Source organism: Trachypithecus francoisi, unplaced genomic scaffold (genome assembly GCF_009764315.1).
Source record: "Trachypithecus francoisi isolate TF-2019V2 unplaced genomic scaffold, Tfra_2.0 Lachesis_group12, whole genome shotgun sequence".
Classification (NCBI taxonomy): Eukaryota; Metazoa; Chordata; class Mammalia; order Primates; family Cercopithecidae; genus Trachypithecus; species Trachypithecus francoisi.
The window spans coordinates 95,617,888-95,643,449 of NW_022681457.1; the positions used below are offsets into that span (position 1 = coordinate 95,617,888).

The 25,562-nt window shown below is 49.2% G+C and overlaps 2 protein-coding genes across 23 annotated transcripts in view; one reads left to right on the forward strand and one right to left on the reverse strand.

The window, feature by feature from the left end:
- Positions 1-1,625: 1,625 nt before the first annotated feature.
- TMEM200B (transmembrane protein 200B) lies at positions 1,626-4,619 on the forward strand. The gene is given in 3 exon segments (XM_033227474.1): positions 1,626-1,709; positions 2,227-2,727; positions 2,730-4,619. Coding segments are annotated over 2 exon segments (921 nt in total). The 5' UTR covers positions 1,626-1,709; positions 2,227-2,246; the 3' UTR covers positions 3,170-4,619.
- Positions 4,021-25,562, reverse strand: part of EPB41 (erythrocyte membrane protein band 4.1) — a 231,993-nt gene continuing 210,451 nt past the window's right edge. For 20 of the 22 annotated variants that reach the window (XM_033227467.1, XM_033227452.1, XM_033227449.1 and 17 more), the window contains 4 exons: positions 14,981-15,082; positions 11,686-11,766; positions 8,346-8,450; positions 4,021-7,332 (listed from right to left, as the gene is read on the reverse strand). In XM_033227467.1, the coding sequence (XP_033083358.1) occupies positions 8,352-8,450; positions 11,686-11,766; positions 14,981-15,082 (282 nt within the window). In that variant the 3' untranslated portion in view covers positions 4,021-7,332; positions 8,346-8,351. The remainder of the gene's footprint in view (positions 7,333-8,345; positions 8,451-11,685; positions 11,767-14,980; positions 15,083-25,562) is intronic. The other 2 variants (XM_033227442.1, XM_033227457.1) reach the window with 1 other exon arrangement.

Genomic DNA, 25,562 nt, shown 5'->3' on the forward strand with positions numbered 1-25,562 from the left:
GGACTCGGGCCCCGGGTGACCGGAGTCACCAGGCGCGCACACGGCGCCTACCTGCGAATCTCCGACCTGAGCTGCCGCCAGTGGGGCCAGGCACGGCGCGGGTCGGACGGTCCCGGGGGCTGGAGGCGGGGCCGGGGCGGAGCCGGGGCCGGGGCGGGGGCCCGGCAGTGGAGACGCGGGGGGCTCGGGAGCCTTGGCGCGCGGATTGGGACCCAGACCCGCGCGGCGCTGCGGCACCAGGTGAGCCGAGCTGGGGTCCAGGGGTCCGCACTCCACTTTTCCCAACTTTTCGTTTGGTTCCTCCCTCGGTCAGGGCCCCTGGGGGCGGGAGCGCGGCCCTCCAGTTTTCCTAGGCGGGAGTGTGGACGCGGGCGGTGGCGGGACCCTGGAGTCCTGGGTACTCGGCCTCAGCAGCTTCCGTCGGGTTGTGCGCTGTGTCCCCGTTTCCGCCTCCCTGGTGTCCCCAGCGTCGGCCCACTCCCTCCACGGCGCGGGGTCTCTGAGCGTGTCCCCATGTCCCCACTCTGCTTGTTTTCGCCTCCCTCGCGGCAGCGACGCGTGGGGTCTCCGGGTGACCTTGCTGGAGCCGGGGCTGGGGGCGCCAGCTCTGGCTTGAAGCGGTGATCGCTCCTCCGGTTGCGGGTTGGGGAAAGGGCTGCAAACTCAGGGACAAGGAGGGGATGGGCCTCGCTTCCTCCCGGACACTCCCCGTGGCTGTCCTGAGAGGGGCCTAGGGCTGGGGCCCCGGAGCCCGGCGTCGGACCTGGCAGAGTACCCGCCTAGTGCGGGGTCGGGCAGGCTCCCTGGCCTCCCTGGGCCGTAGTTGCAATCTGTGAAACCAGGCTTTGGACGCGGGAGAGTGGCGGCTCCCTGCTAGGCCCCGGCCTTGAGCGCTCCGGTCGGAGGCAGGGATGGGTGTCCTGCTTTGAGCTTCGGGGTGCAGATGGGGCGTGGGTGGGGGAGCAAGGCTGCCTCCCCAAGGTTTCGGCTACGGGCTCCAGCGCGGTGGTTTTTTAGGAAGCGGACGCGAGCAGTGAGGACGACCCTGGACAGCTAGGCCCTGAGCCTCCTCTCCTGCGGCCTGGGGCGCCTGGGTGGGGGCCGCGTCTTCTCCCTCGCCCTCCCTTTCGTGGGGGCCACACCGCACGCAGCTCGGCTACTCCTGCTGGAGCCGGGATCCAGGCCACAGGCCGCAGGCAGGGCGCGGCCAGCAATCCGGAGAGCTTAAGCTGTGCGGCCCGGATCCCGAGGCGCAGGGGCGGTGCTGCTCTGGCCGGGCCACGGGCCACGGAGGCCTCGGGCGGAGGAGGCGGGAAAGGAGGCCAGGCGGCGGGAAAGGGGGATGATTCATCCGGAGGAGCCCGAATTGGAAACGCCGCAACCTGGGAACAGCCTTGCCCAGGCCGACGGGGGAGCCGGGAGGGCATCCGTCCCGGGGGGCCCAGTGCCCGGACCGGCACCCCCGCCTCCTGCCGTGGCCCCAGCCCGGCCGCTGAGGGAGGGAGAGGCCTCTCATGCGTGGACTTGATGGAAATCTTGGGCGAAGTCGGCGCCGCCTCTCTGGCTGGCTGGTCTTGGTCCGAGCGGTCTTCCCGGTGTCTAGCTCAAGTCGCTCCAGCTGCAGCTTCGGTGCCGGCGGAGGAGGTCTGGAAGGAGGGGGCGGGCAGGGAGAGGCTGGAGCCGGTGACGCCCCCTCCTCCCGCGCTGCGGTATGTAAAGCGCAGTAGGGGGGAGGTGGGGCCAGGCAAGCGACCCCTGCGGACCTGGGAGGCCCGAGCGCCCCCGCCCCTTTGCTACGGTGCAGCCACGTGCGGGGGTGGGGTCGAGCCCGGGAAGTACTTACCCTGGAGACGCGGCTACTGGGGGCCGCACGTTTCCCAAGGCCCAAGACCCGCGGGCTTGCGAACCGGACACAGGCGGCAGGAGACTCTCAGCCCGGGATGCGCCAGGGTGCATCCTGCGCCCTCCTCCCTCCTCTCCGCCCGCGGGCCGGGCCAACTCCGGCTTCTGCCGCGCGTCCCTGGCTCGGAGCTCCGCTGCGGAAAACCCGAGCGGGGGCGGCTCCCCGCCTCGCCGCCCGGGAAATTCCGGGGGTGGCCGCCAGGGATCTCCAAGCGGCCTGGGCTGGGCGGCCGGAGCTTCCCTCCTGGATTTGCGCCCCGAACCTGGCACCCTGAAGCTAGAGGCCCGTCGGTCCAGTCCTTGCCTCCCATCTTCTCTCTGCAGAGCGCCCAGACGACGGCGAGATGACAGCTGGGAGCCCCGAAGAATGCGGGGAGGTGCGGAGGAGTCCCGAGGGCCGCGTCTCTCGTCTGGGCCGCCGCCTGGGCCGCCGCCGGCGTCCGCGCTCCCCGCCGGAGCCACTGCGGGTGCGGGCGCGGCTGCGGCTGCGCTCGCCGTCGGGGGCGTTCGCGGCGCTGGGGGCGCTCGTGGTACTGGTGGGTATGGGCATCGCAGTGGCCGGCTACTGGCCGCACCGGGCCGGGGCCCTGGGGTCCAGGGCCGTCAATACCAGCTCGCCTCAGTTGAGCGAGCTGCGACGCGAGGGTCGCGGCGGGGGCCGGGCTCACGGCCCGCACGAGCGACTGCGGCTCCTCGGGCCGGTGATCATGGGTGTCGGCCTGTTCGTGTTCATCTGTGCCAACACGCTGCTGTATGAGAACCGAGACTTGGAGACGCGACGGCTCCGCCAGGGGGTGCTGCGGGCCCAGGCGCTCCGGCCCCCCGACGTCCCGGCTGGGACTGCGCCCTCCTTCCCAGCCCTGGCCCTAGGACTCCCCGAGCCGTAGGCTGCGCAGAGCCAGAAATCTGGGACCCGTCCCCGCATCGGGGTACTTCACCCGTTCCGTCAGTGCGGAGTCTGCGTTCAGAGCCTGCTAATCCTCGCTTGGGGTTACCTGCCCTGCTCAACAGCTACCCGCTGAAGGGCCCTGGGCTGCCCCCACCCTGGGGTCCACGGACGCAGACTGGCCATGTGATCATCACCGTGCAGCCCTCTGGCTCCTGCATTGAACATTCCAAGTCTCTGGATCTGGGCCTTGGGGAGCTCCTCCTTGGGGCCCCAGCAGCTCGGGACTGTGCTCACCGAAGCTGGCCACGGCTGGACCGCCTCAGTCTTGGGGGCTATGCCAAATTGGGAGGAGGAGGGGACTTGGGGGCCCGGGTCTGAAGTGGGGGGAAAACAGCCTGCTCTGAGGCTGCAGCATGGACCAGAGGATCAGGAGTCCCAACGTCTAACAGATGTTTCAGTCACATCCCAGGTTAGGGATGGATGCTCTGACCACAGCAGCTGTGAAGGGCATCCTGACCTGCATGTGGGCAGAGAAATGCCAGCTGCACTAGGGCTCAGTGAGCTCGAGAGGGTGTGTTTCACTGTGGAGTGTGGAGGACTCGCCTCAGGAATTTCTTCAGCCTCTGTAAGTGGCCTTAGCCCTAAGGGGTCTGGAGGTCCAGGCCAAGGTGACTGGGAGATGTACCCGGCGTCTTGGCAAACTCAAGAAAGTAGTGGGCAAGGGCCCCTAAGACTGGGAGGTAGGGTGGGATGTTGCAGGCTGGGGCAGGCTCCCTCCAAGGCGGCACTGGTGATGGAGTGGGGCCTCTGGGAAGATGGACCATGGGGTGCGACTCTCCACTGCCATCTGGGACGGGGACTGAGGCTTGAACTCCTACCACCTCAATCCCTTTCTTCCCTCAGCCATCTGGGGTATATCCCTCTAGAGCTACACGACTGCCAATGCCTTCATACCGAGGTCTGGGCCCTTCTGCAGACAAGTCTGAGAAGCCCCTTCTCTCCTTCCTTTATCGTGGCCTATGCTGCAGCATCTCACTGCAGCTGGCAAAAGGCATTGGCCAGTTCTCAGAAATCCCTTTACCCAACGTTGAAGCTGCATTTTGGTCAATGTGGGTAACTTACTTTAGAAAATGGCTTGAGTTTAGGTCTCCCCCACCCATATTTAATTTTTCCCAAGTTGCTGGTAGAAGAAAAATTTAAAAGTGGATCAATCCTCACAGAGTCAGTTCTTTTTGTTGTTGTTTATTGAAAAAAATGCAATACAAGAAGCAAGACCAAACACATATCTAAACACTACAACCACTTCTCCTACTACAAAAGGCCAAAACAGCAGACTTGATTATTGCCTGTGTAGTCTAAGGATTCTGCCAATCTGATTCTGCTGCCAGAGTTCTTATTTTTTCAAGAAATGTAAACAACTACTTGATATGATTCATAATTTTTAAAAAATTTACAAAGCTCCTTCATTTTTGTCACCAAAATAATACATTTGAGAGAGATTTGTAGAAACAAGCAGCCTGGGGCTGAGATCCTGGGCAGAAATTTCCCGTGAGCATCAAAGGGCATCATTTAGGCCACAGCTCTGGCTCCATTTCCCGAGGTCTGTTGTCTCCTCACCCCCAGCTGCCAAGCATCCCCCCAACACACACTGATGGGCCTGGGGGAGGGGGATAGGTCACGGTGCCCTGACAGGTCCTGCAGTTAGGCTCCCTGAGCCCTAGGCTTATAAATACAGGTCTTGCTTTGTGGGTGGGTGCCAGAGTCCTCATGTGGCTTGGAGGAAATCTTTATTTCTCAAATGAAAATAAAATTGCAGCAAGAGTTGTTACTGTGGTGTGTCTGAGTCACTTCAGGAAAACTGTTGCCAAGTTTCTGACCCTGGAAATGTAATTCTCTTCCCCCTCTTCACCATTTCTACCTGGACAGAGTCTGTTTTTCTTCACACAAACACATACACACAACTGCAGAAAGAAAAAAAATCCAAACAATTGCCAAACCCTAAGAACTGTTGCCAGAGATGGAGGAAAGGGGACGAGGCCTGGAAGGACACCCATCTTGCTGGGCTTGTCCAAATCTATGGTTTCTTAGAGCCTGAAAGGCATTAGAGCTCTTCTCATCCAATTTACAGACAAGGAACCCGAGAGAAGTGAGTTGGTGACAGAGTTGAGGGAAACGTTTAGGCCCCTGATGAATGGTCCTGTGCTGTGAAAGCTGCCACACTGTTCTGGATCGCACAGAATATTCAGTGTGTTAGTTTTAAAGGGACACTCAGTGCCCCTCTGCCTTTTCCCCATCCTCTTTGTTCCACAAGTCTGGGAGCCCTGGTAGCTCTTTCTACGGGCCATCTGGCTGTCAGGCAGTGGCCATGCACCACGTGTGTGTTTGATGTAAGCTGCATTTCTCACTTGTCACCACTCCTGGCAATATGGCCAGGCTTGGGCACTACCCCAAAGCCCCACCTTTCAGACCCTCTGCCCACAGCCTGTAAGTCTGTTCCTGAGATAGGACAAGCTCTTTCCCCCAAGCCTGTCCCACATCCCACCTGGGCTCTTTCCCTTCCTCCTGTTGTTCATGTCTCACATGGGTACCAAAAGAAAAATGCACACACCCAAAATGAGTTCAAACCAGCCGAAACAAAACTCAGGCAGTGGAGCCTTTGGACGATGTTGGGAGAATCAGCTTTAGACATTTATCTTGCTCACTGCCCTTGAATCCCAGTGACTGCTGCCCAATACCCGCTGTCTATTTTAGGAAGTTCACTTCTAGCCTGGAACTGGGATTCTAAGAAGCCTCCAGGCCAATGTATTTGTGGGAAGCAGTTGAAAGGTTAGAAAAGTTCTGTTGAATAAAAATGCCCCAAATCGGCCGGGCGCGGTAGTTCATACCTATAACCCCAGCACTTTGGGAGGCCAAGGTGGGTGGATCACCTGAGGTCCAGAGTTTGAGACCAGCCTGGCTAACATGGTGAAACCCCATTTCTACTAAAAATACAAAAATTAGCTGGGCATGGTGGTGCGCACCTATCATCCCAGCTACTTGGGAGGCTGAAGCAGGAGAATTACTTGAACCTGGGAGGTGGAGGTTGCAGTGAGCCAAGATTGTGCCACAGCACTCCAGCCTGGGCAACAAGAGCAAAACTCCATCTCAAAAAAACAAAAACAAAAAAACTATGCCCCAAATCCTTACCAGGAATTAGGGTATTATCTTTATTTTCAAAAATCAAAACCAAAAAAAGAAAAACTAAGCCCCAAACCCACCACAAAATCAAGCCTTCAAAACCTGACAGACCTCAGCTGGTGAGTGGGAATGAGCAGGGCTGGGGCTTGTACCCTTTGCCATGTGGTGTCTTGTGGGGAGGATGGCTCCTAAAAGCCAATTCCTTGCTCTAGAAGGGTGTCCTCAGGCAGGTTCCTGTTGAGAGAAGAAAGGTCAAAAAAGGAAAACCCACAACCTCTTCTCTGAGCCACATTCCTTGTCATTTGGGATGAAAGAAAGGCCCAGGATCTGACAGAAGTAACCCCATTCCCCTGTGTGAAGTGTACACTCTCAAAACTAGAAAACCTTATTTTAAAAACCTCATTAACTTTCCTTCCCCAAATCACCACTACAAATGTTCCATTAGAGCTTTTGGCCCAAAGTGCCTATTTTTCTGTGAGATTTGGTCTCCTGAGATGGGAGCTGGGGGAGCACTTAGCTGAGCCACTGCTTCTGATGAGGTAAGAGGGTAGCTGGAGAGGTGAAGGCCACGGATATGTTCAAACATTCACAGTATCAGATATCTGAAGCAACTTCTTATGTCTTTGACCCAAAGAAGCTCCAAAAAGAAAGCAGGAGGGAGAGGAGAAAAACAATACTACATTCTCAGCAGAGGGCTCTGCCTTACCAAAACCACCCACAACAAAGGAACAGGGGGTACTGTTCCAAGGTGTGTGGATTCAGCAGAGGGCTCTGCCTTGCCAAAACCACCTGCAACAAAGAAACAGGGGCCTCATTCCGAGGTCTGTGGATCAGGGCTGGTGCCGACTGGCGTTCTGATACACTCACATCACTGGCTCTGAGAAAGGGCTGGTTCATGAAGTTTCCGCTGTCATCCAAAGGGGATAAGACTAGGGAGAAATGCGGAAGTCCCACTAAGCTGGCTTTGGCCTCCAACACAGCTGACAAGAGTCCTTGGAGGATTTCCCGAAGAATTCCATGGACCCTGTCAGTGTCTGTTGGGGTTGGAAATAAATGGGCAGAGGCTAGGCTGTAAAGGGGTTGCAAACCACCCAATTAAAAAAACCCCAAAACTCTTAAAACAGTCCATAGAGTGAAAAGTTGAACAATTCTGATGTCCTAATATAGAAAAAGCTCTTCAAAAGGATCAGTGAGATCTAGAAGAATCTCTTGGTATAAACTCCCAATAGAAAATGAAATTAATTTTCTGGTGATTTAGAATAATCTTTAAAGTCTGAAGTCTGACTATGGCAGGTTAGCTTCTTTATCATTTTGCTGGTTTCTCTTGGACGGGAGAAGGGCAGAGAGTTGGGGTAGGTTAGTTCCTAGAGGAAACAAAGAAGCAAAATTTAAATCCTGCAAAGGAAAAAGCTTCCCAGTCTCATTGCCAAGTTCCTGTGGCCGTCAGTGACCATGGCGATGTGAGCAGCTTTACAGGGACCGGTCCCCACCTAGTTACACTGGTGGCTTCTTCAAGTCATTTGTAAATTACTTTTAGGCATGAATTTATCTGGATCCCTGGTTCCCAAAAAGCAGCTTCCCTGCTCCCAGCTCTTTACTCTGGTCTCGGAGCTTCAGCCATTCCCTCCCTGCTCTGCATGCCCACCCATCTCCAGACAGCCTGGTCCTGCTCTTCTTGGTTTTGTTTTCCTCTGGCTCTCCCAGGTTCTAGCTCAAAGACACCTGTGACTGGCTGGGCGCAGTGGCTCACCCCTGTAATCCCAGCACTTTGAGAGGTCGAGGCGGGTGGATCACCTGAGGTCAGGAAGTCGAGATTAACCTGGCCAACAAGGTGAAACCCCGTCTCTACTAAAAATACAAAAATTAGCTGGACATGGTGGCACATGCCTGTAGCCCCAGCTTCTTGGGAGGCTAAGGCAGAAGAATTGTTTGAACCCGGGAGGCAGAGGTTGCAGTGAGCTGAGATCATGCCACTGCACTCATCAAGCCTGGGCGACAGAGTGAGACTCCGACTCAAAAAAAAAGAGACTTGAGACAGCAGTGAGCAGAGCAGTAGAGAGAAGAGAGGGAGAAGGTGAAGTGGATTTCCAGCAGGATGCATGAAGACTTAGGACAGGAGGTGACTGGGGGCTTATACCCAAGTTTGGGTCCCTCCTCTTACCCAATACTGCTGGCACTGCTACAGGCTGCTTTAGTTGGAGCCAAATACTTAATAATTTCCTATATCTTCCTCATCAGCCTCTCCTTTGCCTTTATCAAGTCCCAGGGCAGACACCTCTTTGGGGGGGTGGGCTCCCAGTGTGTCCGAGGGTCCTATCCAGAGCCCTCTCAGGCTGGGACAGTGGGCCCCCTCACCCCCAGCAGGAACGCCCAGTACCTGAGCTCACTCATCAGCAATCTCGGTCTCCTGGTGGACGACCACCTTGGTCACTGACATGTCTGGGTGCTGCTCCTTTGCCTCCTTGATGGCTTGTACAAGAACCTACAAAAGACAGAAACAAGGGCCATGAGGCAGAAAATAGCCTGACAGCAAAGGAAGGCAGGGGTCATCATTTCTCTGATGTTCTGACAAATCCAGTAGTCCTGTCTGTAGTACCAGGGCAGCTTTGGGCTAAGCCAAGCTGATAATTACCTTACCCACCCTATCCTGCATAGGGAGGCTTCTGGACTGTTAACACAGGGACAGGGAAGGTTAGCGCTGACTTCCAGGAACTAGAGAGGGGCTTCAGGGGTCATAGCTGTATCTGTTACATGATCTTTTTTTTTTTTTTTTTTTTGAGATGGAGTCTCGCTCTGTCACCCAGGCTGGAGTGCAGTAGTGTGATCTCGGCTCACTGCAACCTCCGCCTCCCAGGTTCAAGCAATTCTCCTGCCTCAGCCTCCCAAGTATCTGGGATTATAGGCATGTACCACTGCACCCAGCTAATTTTTGTATTTTTAGTAGAGATGGGGTTTCACCATGTTGGCCAGGCTGGTCTGGAACTCCTGACCTCAAATGATCCACCTGGCTTGGCCTCCCAAAGTGCTGGGAAGACAGGTGTGAGCCACCGCGCCCGGCCCATATTATCTATTATACCTATCTATTATCTATCTGTTATACTTAGGGGGGTCAGAGAGGATTCACTCAAGATATGAATCTAAAGGACAAAACAAATTCTATGTTCAACGTGGGGTAACTGGCAAGTTCAGGACAGGAGAGGAAAGTAAAGAAGTGTGCAAGAAAAAGGAAGAGATGTCCTTGGCCAAAACAGAAGAAAGGAAGGAAGAGGAGAAGGGACTGTTACATGCCATGCACTAGCCTAAGCACATTACTTATTACTTAAACTCTATTATTATTTATTAATAACTATATTGTTATTTATTAAGATAAGTATTATCATTACTTATTATTTACTTGAACTTTACAACTTAGTGAATTAAGGTAATGTCATTATTTGCATCTTATAGGTGAGGAAACCGAATTTCAGTCAAGTGTTTATTGTTTCATAGCTAGTAGGTAGTGAAACAGGGATTTTTTTTTTTTTTTTTTTTTTTCTTTTTGAGATGGAGTCTCACTGCCCAGGCTGGAGTGCAGTGGCGTGATCTTGACTCACTGAAACCTCTGCCTCCTGGGTTCAAGCGATTCTCATGCCCCAGCCTCCCAAGTAGCTGGGGTTACAGGTGCCTGTGACCACGCGTGGCTAATTTCTATATTTTTAGTAGAGATGGTGTTCTGCCACATTGGCCAGGCTGGTCTCAAACTCCTGACCTCAGGTGATCCACCCTGCTTGGCCTCCCAAAGTGCTGGGATTATAGGCGTGAGCCACCGCGCCCAGCTGTGCAATAGGGATTTTAACTCAAGTCAATCAGACTTTCCTCTTTACCACACTGTGTTTAGTTTCTGAGGGTTTCGTTTGAGGATCTGGAAGAGCTTTGATTACTTTAGAAAAGCTAAAGAGAGCAGAGGGAAAGTCAAAAGAGCAAAAACACCATCCTCTTTGGGCTGCAGTCTCTGAATTTGTAGGCTCCCTTATGGAAAAGGACTCAGCTAGAAATGACCAGCTGACTACTCACCTGGCTCTTAAGAATCATCTTTAGAAGGGGCAAGGGAAGAAAGAAAACCCTCTTTTGGCTCTATGAATGGCATTCTTAGAACTAGCACCTCTATGGGCCCCTGCCCATTCTCCCTGATCCTGTTTGCCCAACCCATCTGCTCACACTCAAGCCCAGTTCAAGTCTTCTCTTTGGTGATTCTGCCTCCGCCCACCTCTGTATGAAAGTCTGCTGCTCCACACTGCTTCTCCTTAACAGTTCTTAAAGTGCCTCCCTCCCCAGCCAGAGTGTACCACAGCTTACCCCTTCCATGCACTCTCAGTAACTAGAAGAACTGAGGGACACTAGAGCATCTCTCTGAGCTATCGAGTGTGCTTGGCCCTTATGACCCTGGAAGAAACCTATAATCATCCTTATTTTACAGATGGTGAAACTAGAGCTCAGATTAGTAAGATAAGTTGCTCAAGGGCATATAACCAGTTAGGTCGCAGAGTCAGGATTCAACCCAGGTCTGTCTCACTCCAAACCTCAAACACCTTTAACCCCACTGCTTTTGCCATCTAGTGCAGACTGAGCACATAGCAGGGGCTCAGATCACACCACACTGAGTGGGTGGGTGCAGGCTTCTCAAGCAGCAGGACCCACTGAGCCGGGCCAACAGGCTGCAAGATATTTAGGCTTTGTGGCCTCATTTCTGGGACCCTGTGCCCGCTATTCTCAGCTGTAACTCTCAACCCTGCCTCCAAGGGAACTGCCAGCACTGTAGCTCAGTTTTTCTTTTTTTAAAGGCACTCAGCATATCAGCATAAAAAGGCCACAGAATTATTGCTCCAGCAACCCTGTCAGTGATTCCAGAAGCATTTGCATGCAGTGTCTTCCGCCCCCTCTTCTCTGCAGCTTTACTGTTCTAACATCACCCAGTAGAGAATTGGGAACATTAATCCTGACCTTATTATTTGCTAATTGCTTGCAGCACACAATTAGCACCCAATTAACATAAAAATATAGAATTTTAGCACTCAGGCCCAGAAATTATCTAGATCAACCCACTCTCTTTTAGGAAAGGAGAAAAAAATCAGTGGTAAAGTGATTTGCCCAAGGTCACACAGCAAGTTAAAGATGTAGGGCAGAAAACAAGTTTCGAGTCTGCTGGTGTCTTATCCACTATACTATGCCCCCGCTCGTGTCTTCTCAGCTGTTCCACTCTCTAAGGGTAGGGGCATGCTTCTCTTTGTTTTGATGTTGTCTAGCATGGGTTCAGGTACCTTTACCTTTGGAATAACAATAGCTCCATTTAACTGAGCTCACCATGTGCCACCAGCTGTTCATCCAGTATTTCACCCGATTCTCACAACTACCCTGAGAGGGAGATACTATCATCTTCATCTTACAGATGTGGAATGGAGGCCCAGAGAGTTAACAGCTAGAATATAGTAAGAACCAGCAATTGAATCGAGTCTTGGAATCCAAAGCTCATGTTCTTTCCATTACATTTCCTGACTCCTCAATCTGTGGCCTCCATCCCACAGGCCTCTTACTTTGATTCTCTTTGCCTTTCTTCTCAACTAAGAGCTAGAGTGGCCAAAGAGGCTTTTTGCAGATGAAGATGGCAAACAAACCCCTGTATTCGTCAGTCTTCCTGCCCAGGGACCCCTCCCAGGCCCAGAGCTCCTCAACATTCTCACCTGATCATGGTCAATATCAGCATCTCCTGTGATCACAATTCTCTTTTCAATACGTGTCTCTGAAATCCCACCTTTTACAGTCTGGAACCAAAGAGAGGATGTCATATGAGATCAGCGATATAACAAGAATAAAAAAAGAAAAAGAGGCCAGGTTTAGTGGTTCACACTGTAATCTCAAAACTTTGGAAGGCTGAGATAGGAGGAATGCTTGAGGCCAGGAGTTTGAGACAAGTCTGGGCAACAAAATGAGACCTCATCTCTATTAACAAACAAACAAACAAACAAACAAAGAAAAACAGCAAAGATTATTCCGAAAGCTCCACTCCAAATTTTTTTTTTTTTTTTTGAGATGGAGTCTCGCTCTGTCGCCCAGGCTGGAGTGCAGTGGCCGGATCTCAGCTCACTGCAAGCTCCGCCTCCTGGGTTTACACCATTCTCCTGCCTCAGCCTCCTGAGTAGCTGGGACTACAGGTGCCCGCCACCTCGCCCAGCTAGTTTTTTGTACTTTTTAGTAGAGACGGGGTTTCACCGTGTTAGCCAGGATGGTCTCAATCTCCTGACCTCGTGATCCGCCCGTCTAGGCCTCCCAAAGTGCTGGGATTACAGGCCTGAGCCACCGCACCCGGCCTCCACTACAAATTTTAATCTACTGCTGGGAACTGCAAAGGACAGCTTTCTAACCTACTTGTTCAAAATATCAACCAGACCTGCTACTTCTACTCCCTTGTAGAGTACACTTCTACTCCCTTGGATTATTAAAATCTTTTTTTTTTTTTTTTTTTTTTTTTTGAGATGGAGTCTTGTTTTGTCCCCAGGCTGGAGTACAGTGGCACGATCACGATCTCCACTCACTGAAAGCTCTGCCTACCAGGTTCCCGCCATTCTCCTGCCTCAGCCTCCTGAGTAGCTGGGACTACAGGTGCCCACCACCACGCCCAGCTAATTTTTTTGTATTTTTAGTAGAGACGGGGTTTCACTATGTTGGCCAGGATGGTCCTTGTGATCCACCCACCTCAGCCTCCCAAAGTGCTGGGATTACAGGTGTGAGCCACCATGCCTGGCTGGATTACTAAAATCTTTATTAAGCTAAACAGAAAGTCACAATTCTGTATTTACTTTCTCCTTTTTCTTCCTCCTGAATACCACAGAGATTTAGCAAGTAAACAAAATAGGACTTTCTGTGCTCTTCTCTTACACATTTCTGTTTTAGAGTCCGGATACTGATCCTCTACCTTTTTTTGTTTTTTTTTTCTTTTTGAGACAGTCTTGCTCTGTTGCCCAGGCTGGAGCGCAGTGGCGTGATCTCTGCTGACCACAACCTCTGCCTCCTGGATTCTAGCGATTCTCCTGCCTCAGCCTCTTGAGTAGCTGGGATCACAGGCGCACGCCACCACACCCGGCTACTTTTTTGTATTTTTAGTAGAGACAGGGTTTCACCATGTTGGCCAGGCTGGTCTCGAATTCCTGACCTCCCGATCCACCTGCCTTGGCCTCCCAAAGTACTGCGATTACAGGTGTGAGCCACCACGCCCAGCCTCCTATACATTTTAATTGATCATTTTCTTTTTCTTTTTTCTTTTTTTTGGAGACAGAGTCTTGCTCTGTCGCCAAGGCTGGAGTGCAGTGGCATGATCTTGACTCACTGCAACCTCTGCCTCTTGGGTTCAAATGGTTCTCCTGCCTAAGCCTCCCAAGTAGCTAGGACTATAGGCGTGTGCCACCGTGCTCGGCTAATTTTTATTTTTTTAGTAGAAATGGGGTTTTGCTGTGTTGGCCAGGCTGGTATTGAACTCCTGACCTCAGCTGATCTGCCCACTTCGGCTTCCCAAAGTGTTAGGATTACAGGCATGAGCCACTGTGATCATTTTCAAAAGGAAAAAAATCTGAAGGCTAACAAACATGTCACATAGCTTGAAACTGGGCTCTTTTATTTTAAAGCATTTTCATATTATTGATGTCAAAAGGTCTTCACATAATCTCCTGAGGGTGGGTAGATTTCTCTTTCTGGTAGATGAGGAAAACCAAGGTCTAGACACATTAAGTTAACTAGTTTCCAGTCATCTGTGTATTGATGACAGAGCTTGGTCAAGAAGCTATATTTTTACCTATTAAAAAAAGTATTTTCCTCTAGTGCTATAGCAAACATAGATTGCCTCCAATTTTCTGGGGGTAGTTCCAATTTTAGATATTTTCTCTCTCTTGCTTCCTATAAACTATATTCTAATAATTCCAATATTTCAGCATCCAAACAAATTCTCCTGGTCTTGTCCCTGGAATGCTGTAAAAATTCTTCCTCAGACCCAGACTTCTGATTTTGGGCTTGGAAAATATGGTTGTATAAAAATACCAAAAATAATTTCCCTTAAGCTGACTTTTTTTTGTTTTTATAGAGACAGGGTCTTGCTCTGTCACTCAGGCTGGAGTGCAGTGGCATGATCACGGCTCACTGCAGCCTTGATGCCCTGGGCTCAAGTGATCCTCCCACCTCAGCCTCCTAAGTAGCTGGGACCACAGGCACGCACCACTATGCCCAGCGAATTGTTTTTTTTTTTTTTTTTTTGTATTTTTTTGTACAGATGAGGTTTTACTGTGTTGCCCAGGCTAGTCTCAAACCACTAGGCTAAAGGAATCCACCCGTCTCGGCCTCCCAAAGTACTAGGATTACAGGTGTGATTACACCACGCCTGGCCCCTTTTTTTGAGATGGAGTCTTGCTCTGTCGCCCAGGCTGGAGTGCAGTGGTGCGACCTCTGCTCACTGTAACCTCTGCTTCCCAGGTTCAAGCAGTTCTCCTGCCTCAGCCTCCTGAATAGCTGGGACTACAGGCGTACACCACTACACCCAGCTAATTTTTGTATTTTTAGAGACGGGGTTTCACCATGTTGGTCAGACTAGTCTTGTCCTCCTGATCTCAGGTGATCTACCTGCCTCGGCCTCCCAAAGTGCTGGGATTACAGGTGTGGGCCACCGTGCCTGGCCAGGCTGACTTTTTAAACTTACTTCCACAGCCAGATAGGGGACTCACTGACCAGAGAGACAGACAGATGTGTAAAGAGAACAACCACACCTACCTTTAGGAGACTACTAAGTAGGCAGGGATACTCTCAGGGTATCTCCCTAGATTTACTGCTGGGGAAGGCAGCAGGGCCTTTCCATCCGGGACTCTTTGAATAATGTGGCTTACTAGGGATGGAGCTGAAAATATTTGCTTATGGACTAGGGTCCTTCTTGCAGAGAGGTGGCAGCAAGCTCAGCCTGCCCTTGGGTTCCATAAGGGGTTCTAGCTGGTCTGTTACCTTGGTAATTTGAGTTGTGGTGGTGCTGCTTGTGGTCTCAGATGTGATAGTTTGAGCTGTCAGCAAGACTCCTGGGTCCAAGTCTCCACTGTTGTCATCAGTCTGCAGAAGAAAGCATGGCTCATCATCATGCCTCTCAGGAAGACTGAGCAAATGTTGCAGGCTGCAGCTTTGCTCTTCAGCTGCACATTCTGATGCAAAAATCTCATTCCCTTAGAGTGACCTCTTTTTTTTTTTGAGACGGAGTTTTGCTCTTGTCGCCCAGGCTGGAATGCAGTGGTCTGATCTCAGCTCACTGCAACCTCCACCTCCCGGTTTTAAGCGATTCTCCTGCCTCAGCCTCCTGAGTAGCTGGGATTGCAGGCATGCACCACCACACCAGGCTAATTTTGTATTTTTAGTAGAGACGGGGTTTCTCTATGTTGGTCAGGCTGGTCTCGAACTCCTGACCTCAGGTGATCCACCCACCTCAGCCTCCCAAAGTACTGGGATTATAGGTGTGAGCTACCACACCCGTAACCTCTTAATAAATAAAATAAATTGGGCCATGCTTGGTGGCTCATGCCTGTAATCCTAGCACTTTGGGAGGCGGAGGGAGGGCGATCACCTGAGGTCAGGGGTTTGAGACCAGCCTGGTTAACACAGTGAAACCCCGTGTCTACAAAAAAACAAAATTAGCTGGGCTTGATGGTGCTTGCCTGTAATCCCAGCTACTCAGGAGGCTGAGGCAGAAGAATCACTTGAACCTGGGAGGCGGAGGTTGCAATGAGCCAAGATCGTGCCACTGCACTTCCAGCCTGGGTAACAGAGTGAGACTCTGTCTAAAAATAAATAAAATAAAATAAAATAAAATAATAAAATAAAATAAATTCCCTGGGCACAAAGTTCCTTCTAAAAAAGTTGGATGGGGCCGGGCGCGGTGGCTCAAGCCTGTAATCCCAGCACTTTGGGAGGCCGAGACGGGCGGATCACGAGGTCAGGAGATCGAGACCATCCTGGCTAACATGGTGAAACCCCGTCTCTACTAAAAATACAAAAAACTAGCCGGGCGAGGTGGCAGGCGCCTGTAGTCCCAGCTATTCGGGAGGCTGAGGCAGAAGAATCACTTGAACCTGGAGGCGGAGGTTGCAATGAGCCAAGATCGTGCCACTGCACTTCCAGCCTGGGTAACAGAGTGAGACTCTGTCTAAAAATAAATAAAATAAATAAATAAAATAAATTCCCTGGGCACAAAGTTCCTTCTAAAAAAGTTGGATGGGTATAGTTTCCTTAGCATTGAGTCAGTGACAGGAATGGATCAGAAATAGGAGGCAGGGGCCAGGAGTGGTGGCTCACGCCTATAATCCCAGCACTTTGGGAGACCCAGGAGGGCGGATCACCTGAGGTGAGGAGTTCGAGACCAGACTAACCAACATGGAGAAACCCTGTCTCTACTAAAAATACAAAATTAGCCGAGTGTGGTGGTACATGTCTGTAGTCCCAGCTACTTGGAGGCTAAGGCAGGAGAATAGCTTGAACCCAGGAGGCACATATTACGGAGAGCCGAGATTGTGACATTGTAATCCAGCCTGAGCAATAAGAGCAAAACTCTGTCTCAAAAACAAAAAACAAAACAACAACAACAACAAAAAGAAATAGGAGGCAGGAACATAGCCACAGGTTCAACAACAAGAGTGACAAGAAGCGCACGTATAGCATTTTATAGTTCACAAATGCCTTTCAAACATTATCTTTTTTTTTTTTTTTTGAGACATAGTCTAGCTCTGTTGCCCAGGCGGAGAGCAGTGGCGCGATCTCAACTCACTGAACCCTCTGCCTCCTGGGTTTAAGCGATTCTCCTGCCTCAGCCTCCTGAGTAGCTGGGAATATAGGCACATGCCACCATGCCTGGCTAATTTTTGTACTTTTTTTTTTGAGATGGAGTTTCACTTCTCTTGCCCAGGCTGGAGTGCAATAGTGTGATCTTGGCTCACTGCAACCTCTGCTTCCCAGGTTCAAGCAATTTTCCTGCCTCAGCCTCCCAAGAAGCTGGAATTACAGGCGCCTGCCACCACGCCCGGCTAATTTTTGTATTTTTAGCAGAGACAGAGTTTCACTATATTGGCCAGGCTGGTCTTGGACTCCTGACTTCGTGAACCCCCGACCTCCATCTCCCAAAGAGCTGGGATTATAGCTCTTTGAGCCACCACGCCCAACTACTAACTAATATTTTCTTCAGCCAAAACCAGTCATCTACTTTAGATTCAGACTCAACTAATATTTATTATACTCCTACTATGTGCCAAGCATATAATTCAACTGTTATCTCAATTATGCCTCTCAATATCTGAGGGAGGAACCATTATTATACACACTGTACAGTTAAGAAAACAGAGCTCCAGAGAGGTTAAGAATTTGTCCAAAACTCTAATGGGTGTTTGAACTAGGACTCAGGGCAAGAAACTTCCTGTGTGGAGTCAGGGGTTTGGGTCCCCACCCAGACAGTAACCAGCTGTGGGACCTTGGGCAAGTCATTCTGACTTCTCTGAGCTTTAGGTTTCTCATTTATTTGATTTTTAAATTTTTATTTATTTTATTTTTTGTTGAGAGAGAGTTTTGCCTTCTCCTCAGGCTGGAGTACAATAGTGGGATCTCGGCTTACTGCAATCTCCACCTCCCAGGTTCAAGTGATTCTCTTGCCTCAGCCTCCCAAGCAGGTGGGATAACAGGCGCGCTCCACCACACCTGGCTAATTTTGTATTTTTAGTAGAAACGGGGTTTCACCATGTTGGCCAGGCTGGTCTCAAACTCCTGACCTCGGGTGATCCACCTGCCTCAGCCTCCCAAAGTGCTGGGATTACAGGCGTGAGCCATTGAGCCCGATCTAGTTTTCTCATTTATAAAAGCAATACTGGGGCCTGGGTACAGTGGCTCACAACTGTAATCCCAGCACTCCGGGAGGCCAAGGCAGGCAGATCACGAGGTCAGGAGTTCAAGACCAGCTGACCAATATGGTGAAACCCTGTCTCTACCAAAAATACAAAAATTAGCCAGGCATGGTGGCACAGGCCTGTCGTCCCAGCCACTCAGGAGGCTGAGGCAGGAGAATCTCTTGAACCCAGGAGGCGGAGGCTGTAGAGAGCTGAGATGGTGCCACTGCACTCCAGTCTGGGGGACAGAGGGAGACTCCATCTCAAAAAAAAAAAAAAAATTCTCAGCTACTTGGGGGACTGAGGCAGGAGAATCGCTTGAAACCAGAAGGCAGAGGTTGCAGTGAGTCGAGATTGCGTCACTGCACTCCAACCTGGGCAACAAAAGCGAAACTCCATCTCAAAAATAAATAAAAAAATAAAAACAATACGGGAATATGTGTTCTGCCTACACCATAGCACTTGTAAACAAATAAATTATACAAATAAAATTAGCTTATAAATTGTTATAACATGAATTTGCATGTCAGAAGGGCTAAAGCTTTTTGAAGAATTCCTCCTCTACAAACCTGTTACTATCTTTATCTACCTCCTGCCCGCTCACTCTAGTCTCTTTTCTGTCTCTGAAGAATGCTAAAGATACAGGAGACACTGTTATGTTTTCCTACTTACTCTGTTCCCATACAGGGCCTCTTTTCCTTGATCCTCTTACCAATGTTGCCTCATAATGGTCATTTTATGACCCAGCAATTTGACTCTTAGATGTTTACTCAAGATAAATGAAACACCCACAAAAAGATTTGTGGCTGGGCACGGTGGCTCATGTCTGAAATATCATCACTGTGGGAAATGTAGGCAGGTGGATTACCTGAGGTCAGGAGTTCGAGACCAGCCTGGCCGACATGGTGAAACCCTGTCTCTACCACAAAATACCCAAAAATTAGCCGGGCGTGGTGATGCATGCCTGTAGTCCCAGTTACTCTGGAGGCTGAGGCAGGAGGATCGCTTGAACCGGGAGGCGGAGGTTGCAGTGGGCTGACAGCATGCCACTGCACTCCAACCTTGGCAACAGAGTGATACTCTGTCTCAAAAAAAAAAAAAAAAAAAAAAGATTTGTGCATGAACATTCATAGCAGCTTTATTAATATTTTCCCAAACTGAAATTCATCCAATTGTCCATCAACGAATGAATACATAAACAAATTGTGGTATATTCATTCAACATAATACTATTCAGCAATAAAAAAGAGGGAACTACTGATTCACACAACATGGATGAATCTAAAAAACATTATATTCAGAAAGAAGGCAGACACTGTTGGGCTCAGTGGCTCATGACTGTAATACCAGCTCTATGGGAGGTCGAGGTGGGTGGATCACCTGAGGTCAGGAGTTCAAGACCAGCCTGGCCAACATGGTGAAACCCTGTCTCTACTAAAAATACAAAAATTAGCCAGGTGAAGTGGTGGGCGCCTGTAATCCCAGCTACTCAGGAGGCTGAGGCAGGAGAATCACTAGAATCCGGGAGGTTGAGGTTGCAGTGAGCTGAGATGGTACCACTGCGCTCCAGCAGCCTGGGTGACAGACTAGGACTCCAATAAAGGGAAGGGAAGGGAAAGGGAAGGGAAGGGAAAGGGAAGGGAAGGGAAGGAAAGGAGAAAGGAAAGGAAAGGAAAGGAAGGAGGGAGGGAGGGAGGGGAGGAGGAAGGAAGGAAGGAAAGAAAGAAAGTCAAGAAAAGAAAGAAAAGAAAGAGGCCGGGCGCGGTGGCTCAAGCCTGTAATCCCAGCACTTTGGGAGGCTGAGACGGGCGGATCACGAGGTCAGGAGATCGAGACCATCCTGGCTAACAGGGTGAAACCCCGTCTCTACTAAAAAAAAACAAAAAAACTAGCCGGGCGAGGTGGCGGGCGCCTGTAGTCCCAGCTACTCGGGAGGCTGAGGCAGGAGAATGGTGTAAACCCGGGAGGCGGAGCTTGCAGTGAACTGAGATCCGGCCACTGCACTCCAGCCTGGGCGACAGAGCGAGACTCTGTCAAAAGAAAAGAAAAGAAGAAGAGAAGAGAAGAGAAAAGAAAAGAAGCCAGACACAAAAGTGTACTACTGTATACTTCTACTTACACGAAGTCCAAATCAGGCAAAACTAAGCTATACTGATAGAAAGCAGAGCACTGGCTGCCTAAAGGGGTAGAAATCAAATGGAAAAGGCCATGAAGGCAGTTTCAGGAGTAATGTTCTGTATCCTAAATGTGTCTTGGTTACACACGTATAACGTATATTTTGATTTGTCAAAATCAATCAAAATTGCTAGGCATAGTGGCTCACGGCTGTAATACCAGCACTTTGGGAGGCTGAGGAGGGAGGATTGCTTGAGCCCAGGAGATCAAGATCAGCCTGAGTAACAAAGTCAGTCCCGTCTGTACAAAAAATTAAATAATTAGGCTGGGTGCAGTGGCTCACGCCTGTAATCCCAGCACTTTGGGAGGCCAAGGCGGGAAGATCATGAGGTTAGGAGTTCGAGACCAGCCTGACCAACAAGGTGAAGCCCTGTTTCTACTGAAAAAAGAAATATAAAAATTAGCCAGGCATGGTGGCGTGAGCCTGTAATCCCAGCTACTCAGAAGGCTGAGACAGGAGAATCGCTTGAACCTGGGAGGCAGAGGTTGCAGTGAGCTGAAATCATGCCATTGCAGTCCAGGCTAGGCGACAGAGTGTCAAAAAAAAAAAATTAAAAAGTTAGTCACGTGTAGTGGTGTGCGCCTGGAGTCCTAGCTACTTAGGAGGCTGAGGGAGGTGGGAGGATCACTTGAGCCCAAAAGGGGCTGGGGTGGGAGGGTCACTTGAGCCTGCAGTGAACTGTGGTTATGCCACTGTACTCTAACCTGGGCAACAGTGTAGCCTGTAATCCCTGCGCTTTGGGAGGCCGAGGTGGGCTGATCACTTGAGACCTGTCTGTGCATTTCACTGTATATAAATTTTACCTCAAACACACCCATATACACACATTAAAAAATTACACATAAAAACCATCCCCTCTGACCATGTTTTCCAAAGCACGGAGACTGTGAATGAATAAAAAAATGGTGCTCGGGCTTACTTATCCAGCAAGATAATAAAAGCAAAAGTAGAAATAGTAAATAAATAATAACAATTGCAAATGCGTATCTAGTGATTATTATCTGCCAGGCACTTTGGAAACATTTTATGTGCATTAATTCATTTATTCCTGACAACAACCCTATGAGGTACAACTATTAGCCTCATTTTACACATTTTACACATTTTTACATTTTACAAATGAGGAAACTGAGGCACATGGCGATTTAGTAATTTGACTGCACATTAGTAAGTGACAGGGCAGGTTCAAAGCCAGGAAATCTGACTCTGACTCGAAAGTCAACACTCTTCCCCACTCTACCCCACTGTCTAGCATCAGTAATAAAAAGCAATGTGGGCCAGGAGCAGTGGATCATGCCTGTAATCCCAGCACTTTGGGAGGCCAAGGTGGGCAGATCACCTGAGATCAGGAGTTCGAAACCAGCCTAACCAACATGGCAAAACCCATCCATACTAGAAATACAAAAATTAGCCGGGCATGGGGACACATGCCTGCAGTCCCAGCTACTTGGGAGGCTGAGGCCGGAGAATCGCTTGAACCTGGGAGGTGGAGGTTGCAGTGAGCCAAGATCACGCCACTGCACTCCAGCCTGGGTGACAGAGTGAGACTCCGTCTCAAAAATAAATAAATAAATAAACAAATAAAAAAATAAAAAGCAATTTGTATCTTGACTGACTGTCTTAAGCCTGGTTAAAATGAAATAAAGGCAAATGTTTAACAACGCAATATAATAATAGCTACCATTCTGAATAGCTAATAAGTACCAGGCAAACATTGTGCTTATTTCAATAACTTGATCAAAGTATTTTTCAGAAGAGAAAACTAAGGCTCAAAAAGACAAGTGACTTGCCCAAGATCACAAAACTAGCAAATGTCAGAATTAAGACCCAAGTCACTCTAATTCCACAGCCCATGGGCTCTGTCGAGCATATCACGCTGCCTTTATATTTCTCTAATATGTTAGGATATTTTAAAATGACTGCTTCTGTTTCCTTTTTTTGTAGGAGCTACCTACATTCACACCACATGGACTTCTGTGGGCAGTGTGGCTCTAACTTTTAAAACAATTTATTTTGAACCATTTAAATTTTGGGGGCGCAGGGTACGGTGGCTCATGCCTGTAATCCCTGCACTTTGGGAGGCTGAGGTGGGCTGATCACTTGAGGCCAGCAGTTTGAGACCAACCTGTCTCTACTAAAAATATAAAAATTAGGCTGGGCGCGGTGGCTCATGCCTGTCATCCCAGCACTTTGGGAGGCCAAGGCGGGTGGATCACGAGGTCAGGAATTCAAGACCAGCCTGACCAACATGGTGAAACCCTGTATCTATTAAAAATACAAAAATTAGCTGGGTGTGGTGTGGTGGTGGGTGCCTGTAATCCCAGCTACCTGGGAGGCTGAGGCATGAGAATTGCTGGAACCCAGGAGGTGGAGGTTGCAGTGAGCCGAGATGGCACCACTGCACTCCAACCTGGGTGACAAGAGTGAAATTCTGTCTCAAACAAAAATAAAAATAAAAATATAAATATAAAAATTAGACAGGTGTGGTGGCACGCATATATAATCCCAGCTGCTCGAGAGTTTGAGGCACAAGAATCACTTGAACCCAGGAGGCAGAGGTTGCAGTGAGCTGAGATCATGCCACTGCACTCCCACTCCAGCCTGGGCTACAGAGCAAGACTGTCTCTTAATAATAATAATAATAATAATAATAATAGTAATAATAAAATAAACTTTTTTGGCTATGTCTATGCTATAAAAATTTTAAAACTTCAAAATGTTGTACAGTGAAAAGTCAGTTTCCCTCCCACTCCTGAGCCGAGTCCTGCAGTCTCAGTCTCCTTCATCAGGGGCCACTATACGTTTTGGTTGTTGGTTTTTTGTTTCTTTTTTTTTAGTACCCATTCAGAGAGACTGTATTGATATACAAGCCTAAACACACATAGCTGCAATATACATCGCTTCTACCTTCCATAAACAGTACCACCATAGTGTACCATGCTCGTTCACTTACCTATTTATCATGTAGCATCTTCCCATCAGAAGCTTTAATTAAAGGCCACACAGAATTACCTTAATTGGATGTACCATAATGTATTTAAGCAGCTCTCCACTGATGGATATTTAGCTTGTCTCCATGTTAGTGACAACTTAAAGGGATTCTCTGTCATGTGAAGTAATTATTTCCTATATCCGCTGGCTAATAGCGTGTACAGTTTTAAAGTAATTTCCTATTCCTTTCTTTTTCAGTCCCCTTCACTGTCAAGACCTATTCATTCATTTCTCTGTCTCTCTCGACTGACACATTTCTTTTTTCTTGTTTCTTCAGACACTTTAGTTCCTTACAAGCATTACTCCAGAGATGTTCTAGTCATATTCCCGGCCCCAGACCTCTCCTTACCTTATTTCATTTTGTTTTTTGATACAGGGCCTCACTCTGTCCCCCAGGCTGGAGTGCAGTGGCACAATCACAGCTCACTGCAGCCTCAAACTCCTGGGCTCAAGGGAGCCTCTGCCTCACCTCACCAGTTCATGGCTAATTAGCCACCATACCTGGCTAATTTTTTTGTATTTTAGTAAAGACGGGGTTTCTCTATGTTGGTAAGGCTGGTCTCAAACTTCTGACCTCAGGTGATCTGCCTGCTTCGGCCTCCCAAAATGCTGGGATTACAGGTGTGAGCCACTGTGCCCGGCAATGCACATGCTTTTAAATTACCAAGCCACACTATTTCCTAAATGGAGAAAACATCATCCAGTTCATGGTGAGGTGAGGATTAAGTGAAAAGATTTATGTGAAAGCACCTCGCCAGAATTTCACATGGGTATCTCTTTCCCATCATTCAGACTCAGCCAAAATGTCACCTCCTCAGAGAGGAATTCCCTGATTATCCTAGTCCCAAAGTAGCAATCTTTCATGTAATCCCATATTGTCTAACTCATTACACCATTTTAGTTTCCTTGCAGCATTTACCACTGTCTGAAATTTACTTATACATTGCTTATGTGCCTTATTGCCTGTTTCTCCTAACTAGAATGTAAGCTCCAGAGGGTAGGGACTATGTATACCTTGTACATTGCTTTGGCTTAATATGTGAATGCTCAATAAATATTTGTTGCAGGAATGAAATAACAGCTCAGCTTATAGAGGGAAATGTTTTTCTTACTTTTGGCTTCTGTTGAGTAACAAAAGAAAAACAATTCAACACAAATCAACTCTAGTCCATTCAAACTACCAAAAATGAAAGAGACATTTTACTGAAAGTAGGAAGTAAAAAAATTTTTAGCAGGGCGTAGTGGCACACACCTGTAATCCCAGCATTTTGGGAGGCCAAGGCAGGTGGATCCCTTGAGCCCAGGAATTTGAGATCAGGCAGGGCAACGTGGTGAAATCCTGTCACTATAAAAAAAATTAGTGAGGTGCAGTTGTGCACACCTGTAGTTCCAGCTACTTGGGAGGCAGAGGTGGGAGGATCGCTTGAGCCTGGGAGGTCTAGCTACTCTGCAGCGAGCTGAGATCATGCCACTGCACTTCAGCCTGGGCAACAGAGTGAGACCTTGTCTCAAAAAAGAAAATTTAGCCAGGCATAGTGGCACTTCTTCTTTTTTTTTTTTTTTAGATGGACTCTTACTCTGTTGCCCATGCTGGAGTGCAGTGGAGCAATCTCAGCTCACTGCAACCTCCCGTGTTCAAACGATTCTCCTGCCTCATCCTCCTGAGTAACTGGGATTACAGATGCCTGCTACTATGCCCAGCGAATTTTTGTATTTTTAGTAGAGAAAGGGTTTCACCATGTTGGCCAGGCTGGTCTTGAACTCCTGACCTCGTGATCTGCCCGCCTCGGCCTCCCAAAGTGCTGGGATTACAAGCGTGAGTCACTGTGCCCAGCCCCGAGTAATCTCTTCTAAAAAGAACTCTAATACCAGCACTTTGGGAGGCCGAGACGCACAGATCACTTGAGGTCAGGAGTTTGAGACCAGCCTGGCCAACATGGTGAGCCCCAACTCTATGAAAAATACAAAAATTAGCCATGTGTGCATGACTGTAGAGGCTGAGGCAGGAGAATCACTTGAACCCAGGAGGGAGAGGTTGCAGTGAGCTGAGATTATTGTGCCACTGCACTCCAGCCTGGGTAACAGAGTGAGTGAGACTCTGTCTCAAAAACAAAACAAAACAAAACAAAACAAAAAACACTTAAGTCCTCATAACACCATGAGGTAGATATTATTAACATCATGGGCAGGGGAGATCAAGGCTCAGAGATATTCAATTACTTGTCCAGATTAGTAAGTGGAGGAGCCAGGACTTGAACTCAGGTTTTTTTGGACCCAAATCCCAAGTTCTCAACCATTACGCTAGACTGCCTTATGCAAATGGATTGGGTAGATATAAGCAATCAGATCTAAGACAATTTTGCTTTAAAAAAAAATTCAGGCCGGGCGCAGTGGCTCAAGCCTGGAATCCCAGCACTTTGAGAGGCCGAGGCGGGTGGATCACGAGGTCAGGAGATCGAGACCATCTTGGCTAACATGGTGAAACCCCATCTCTACTAAAAAAAAA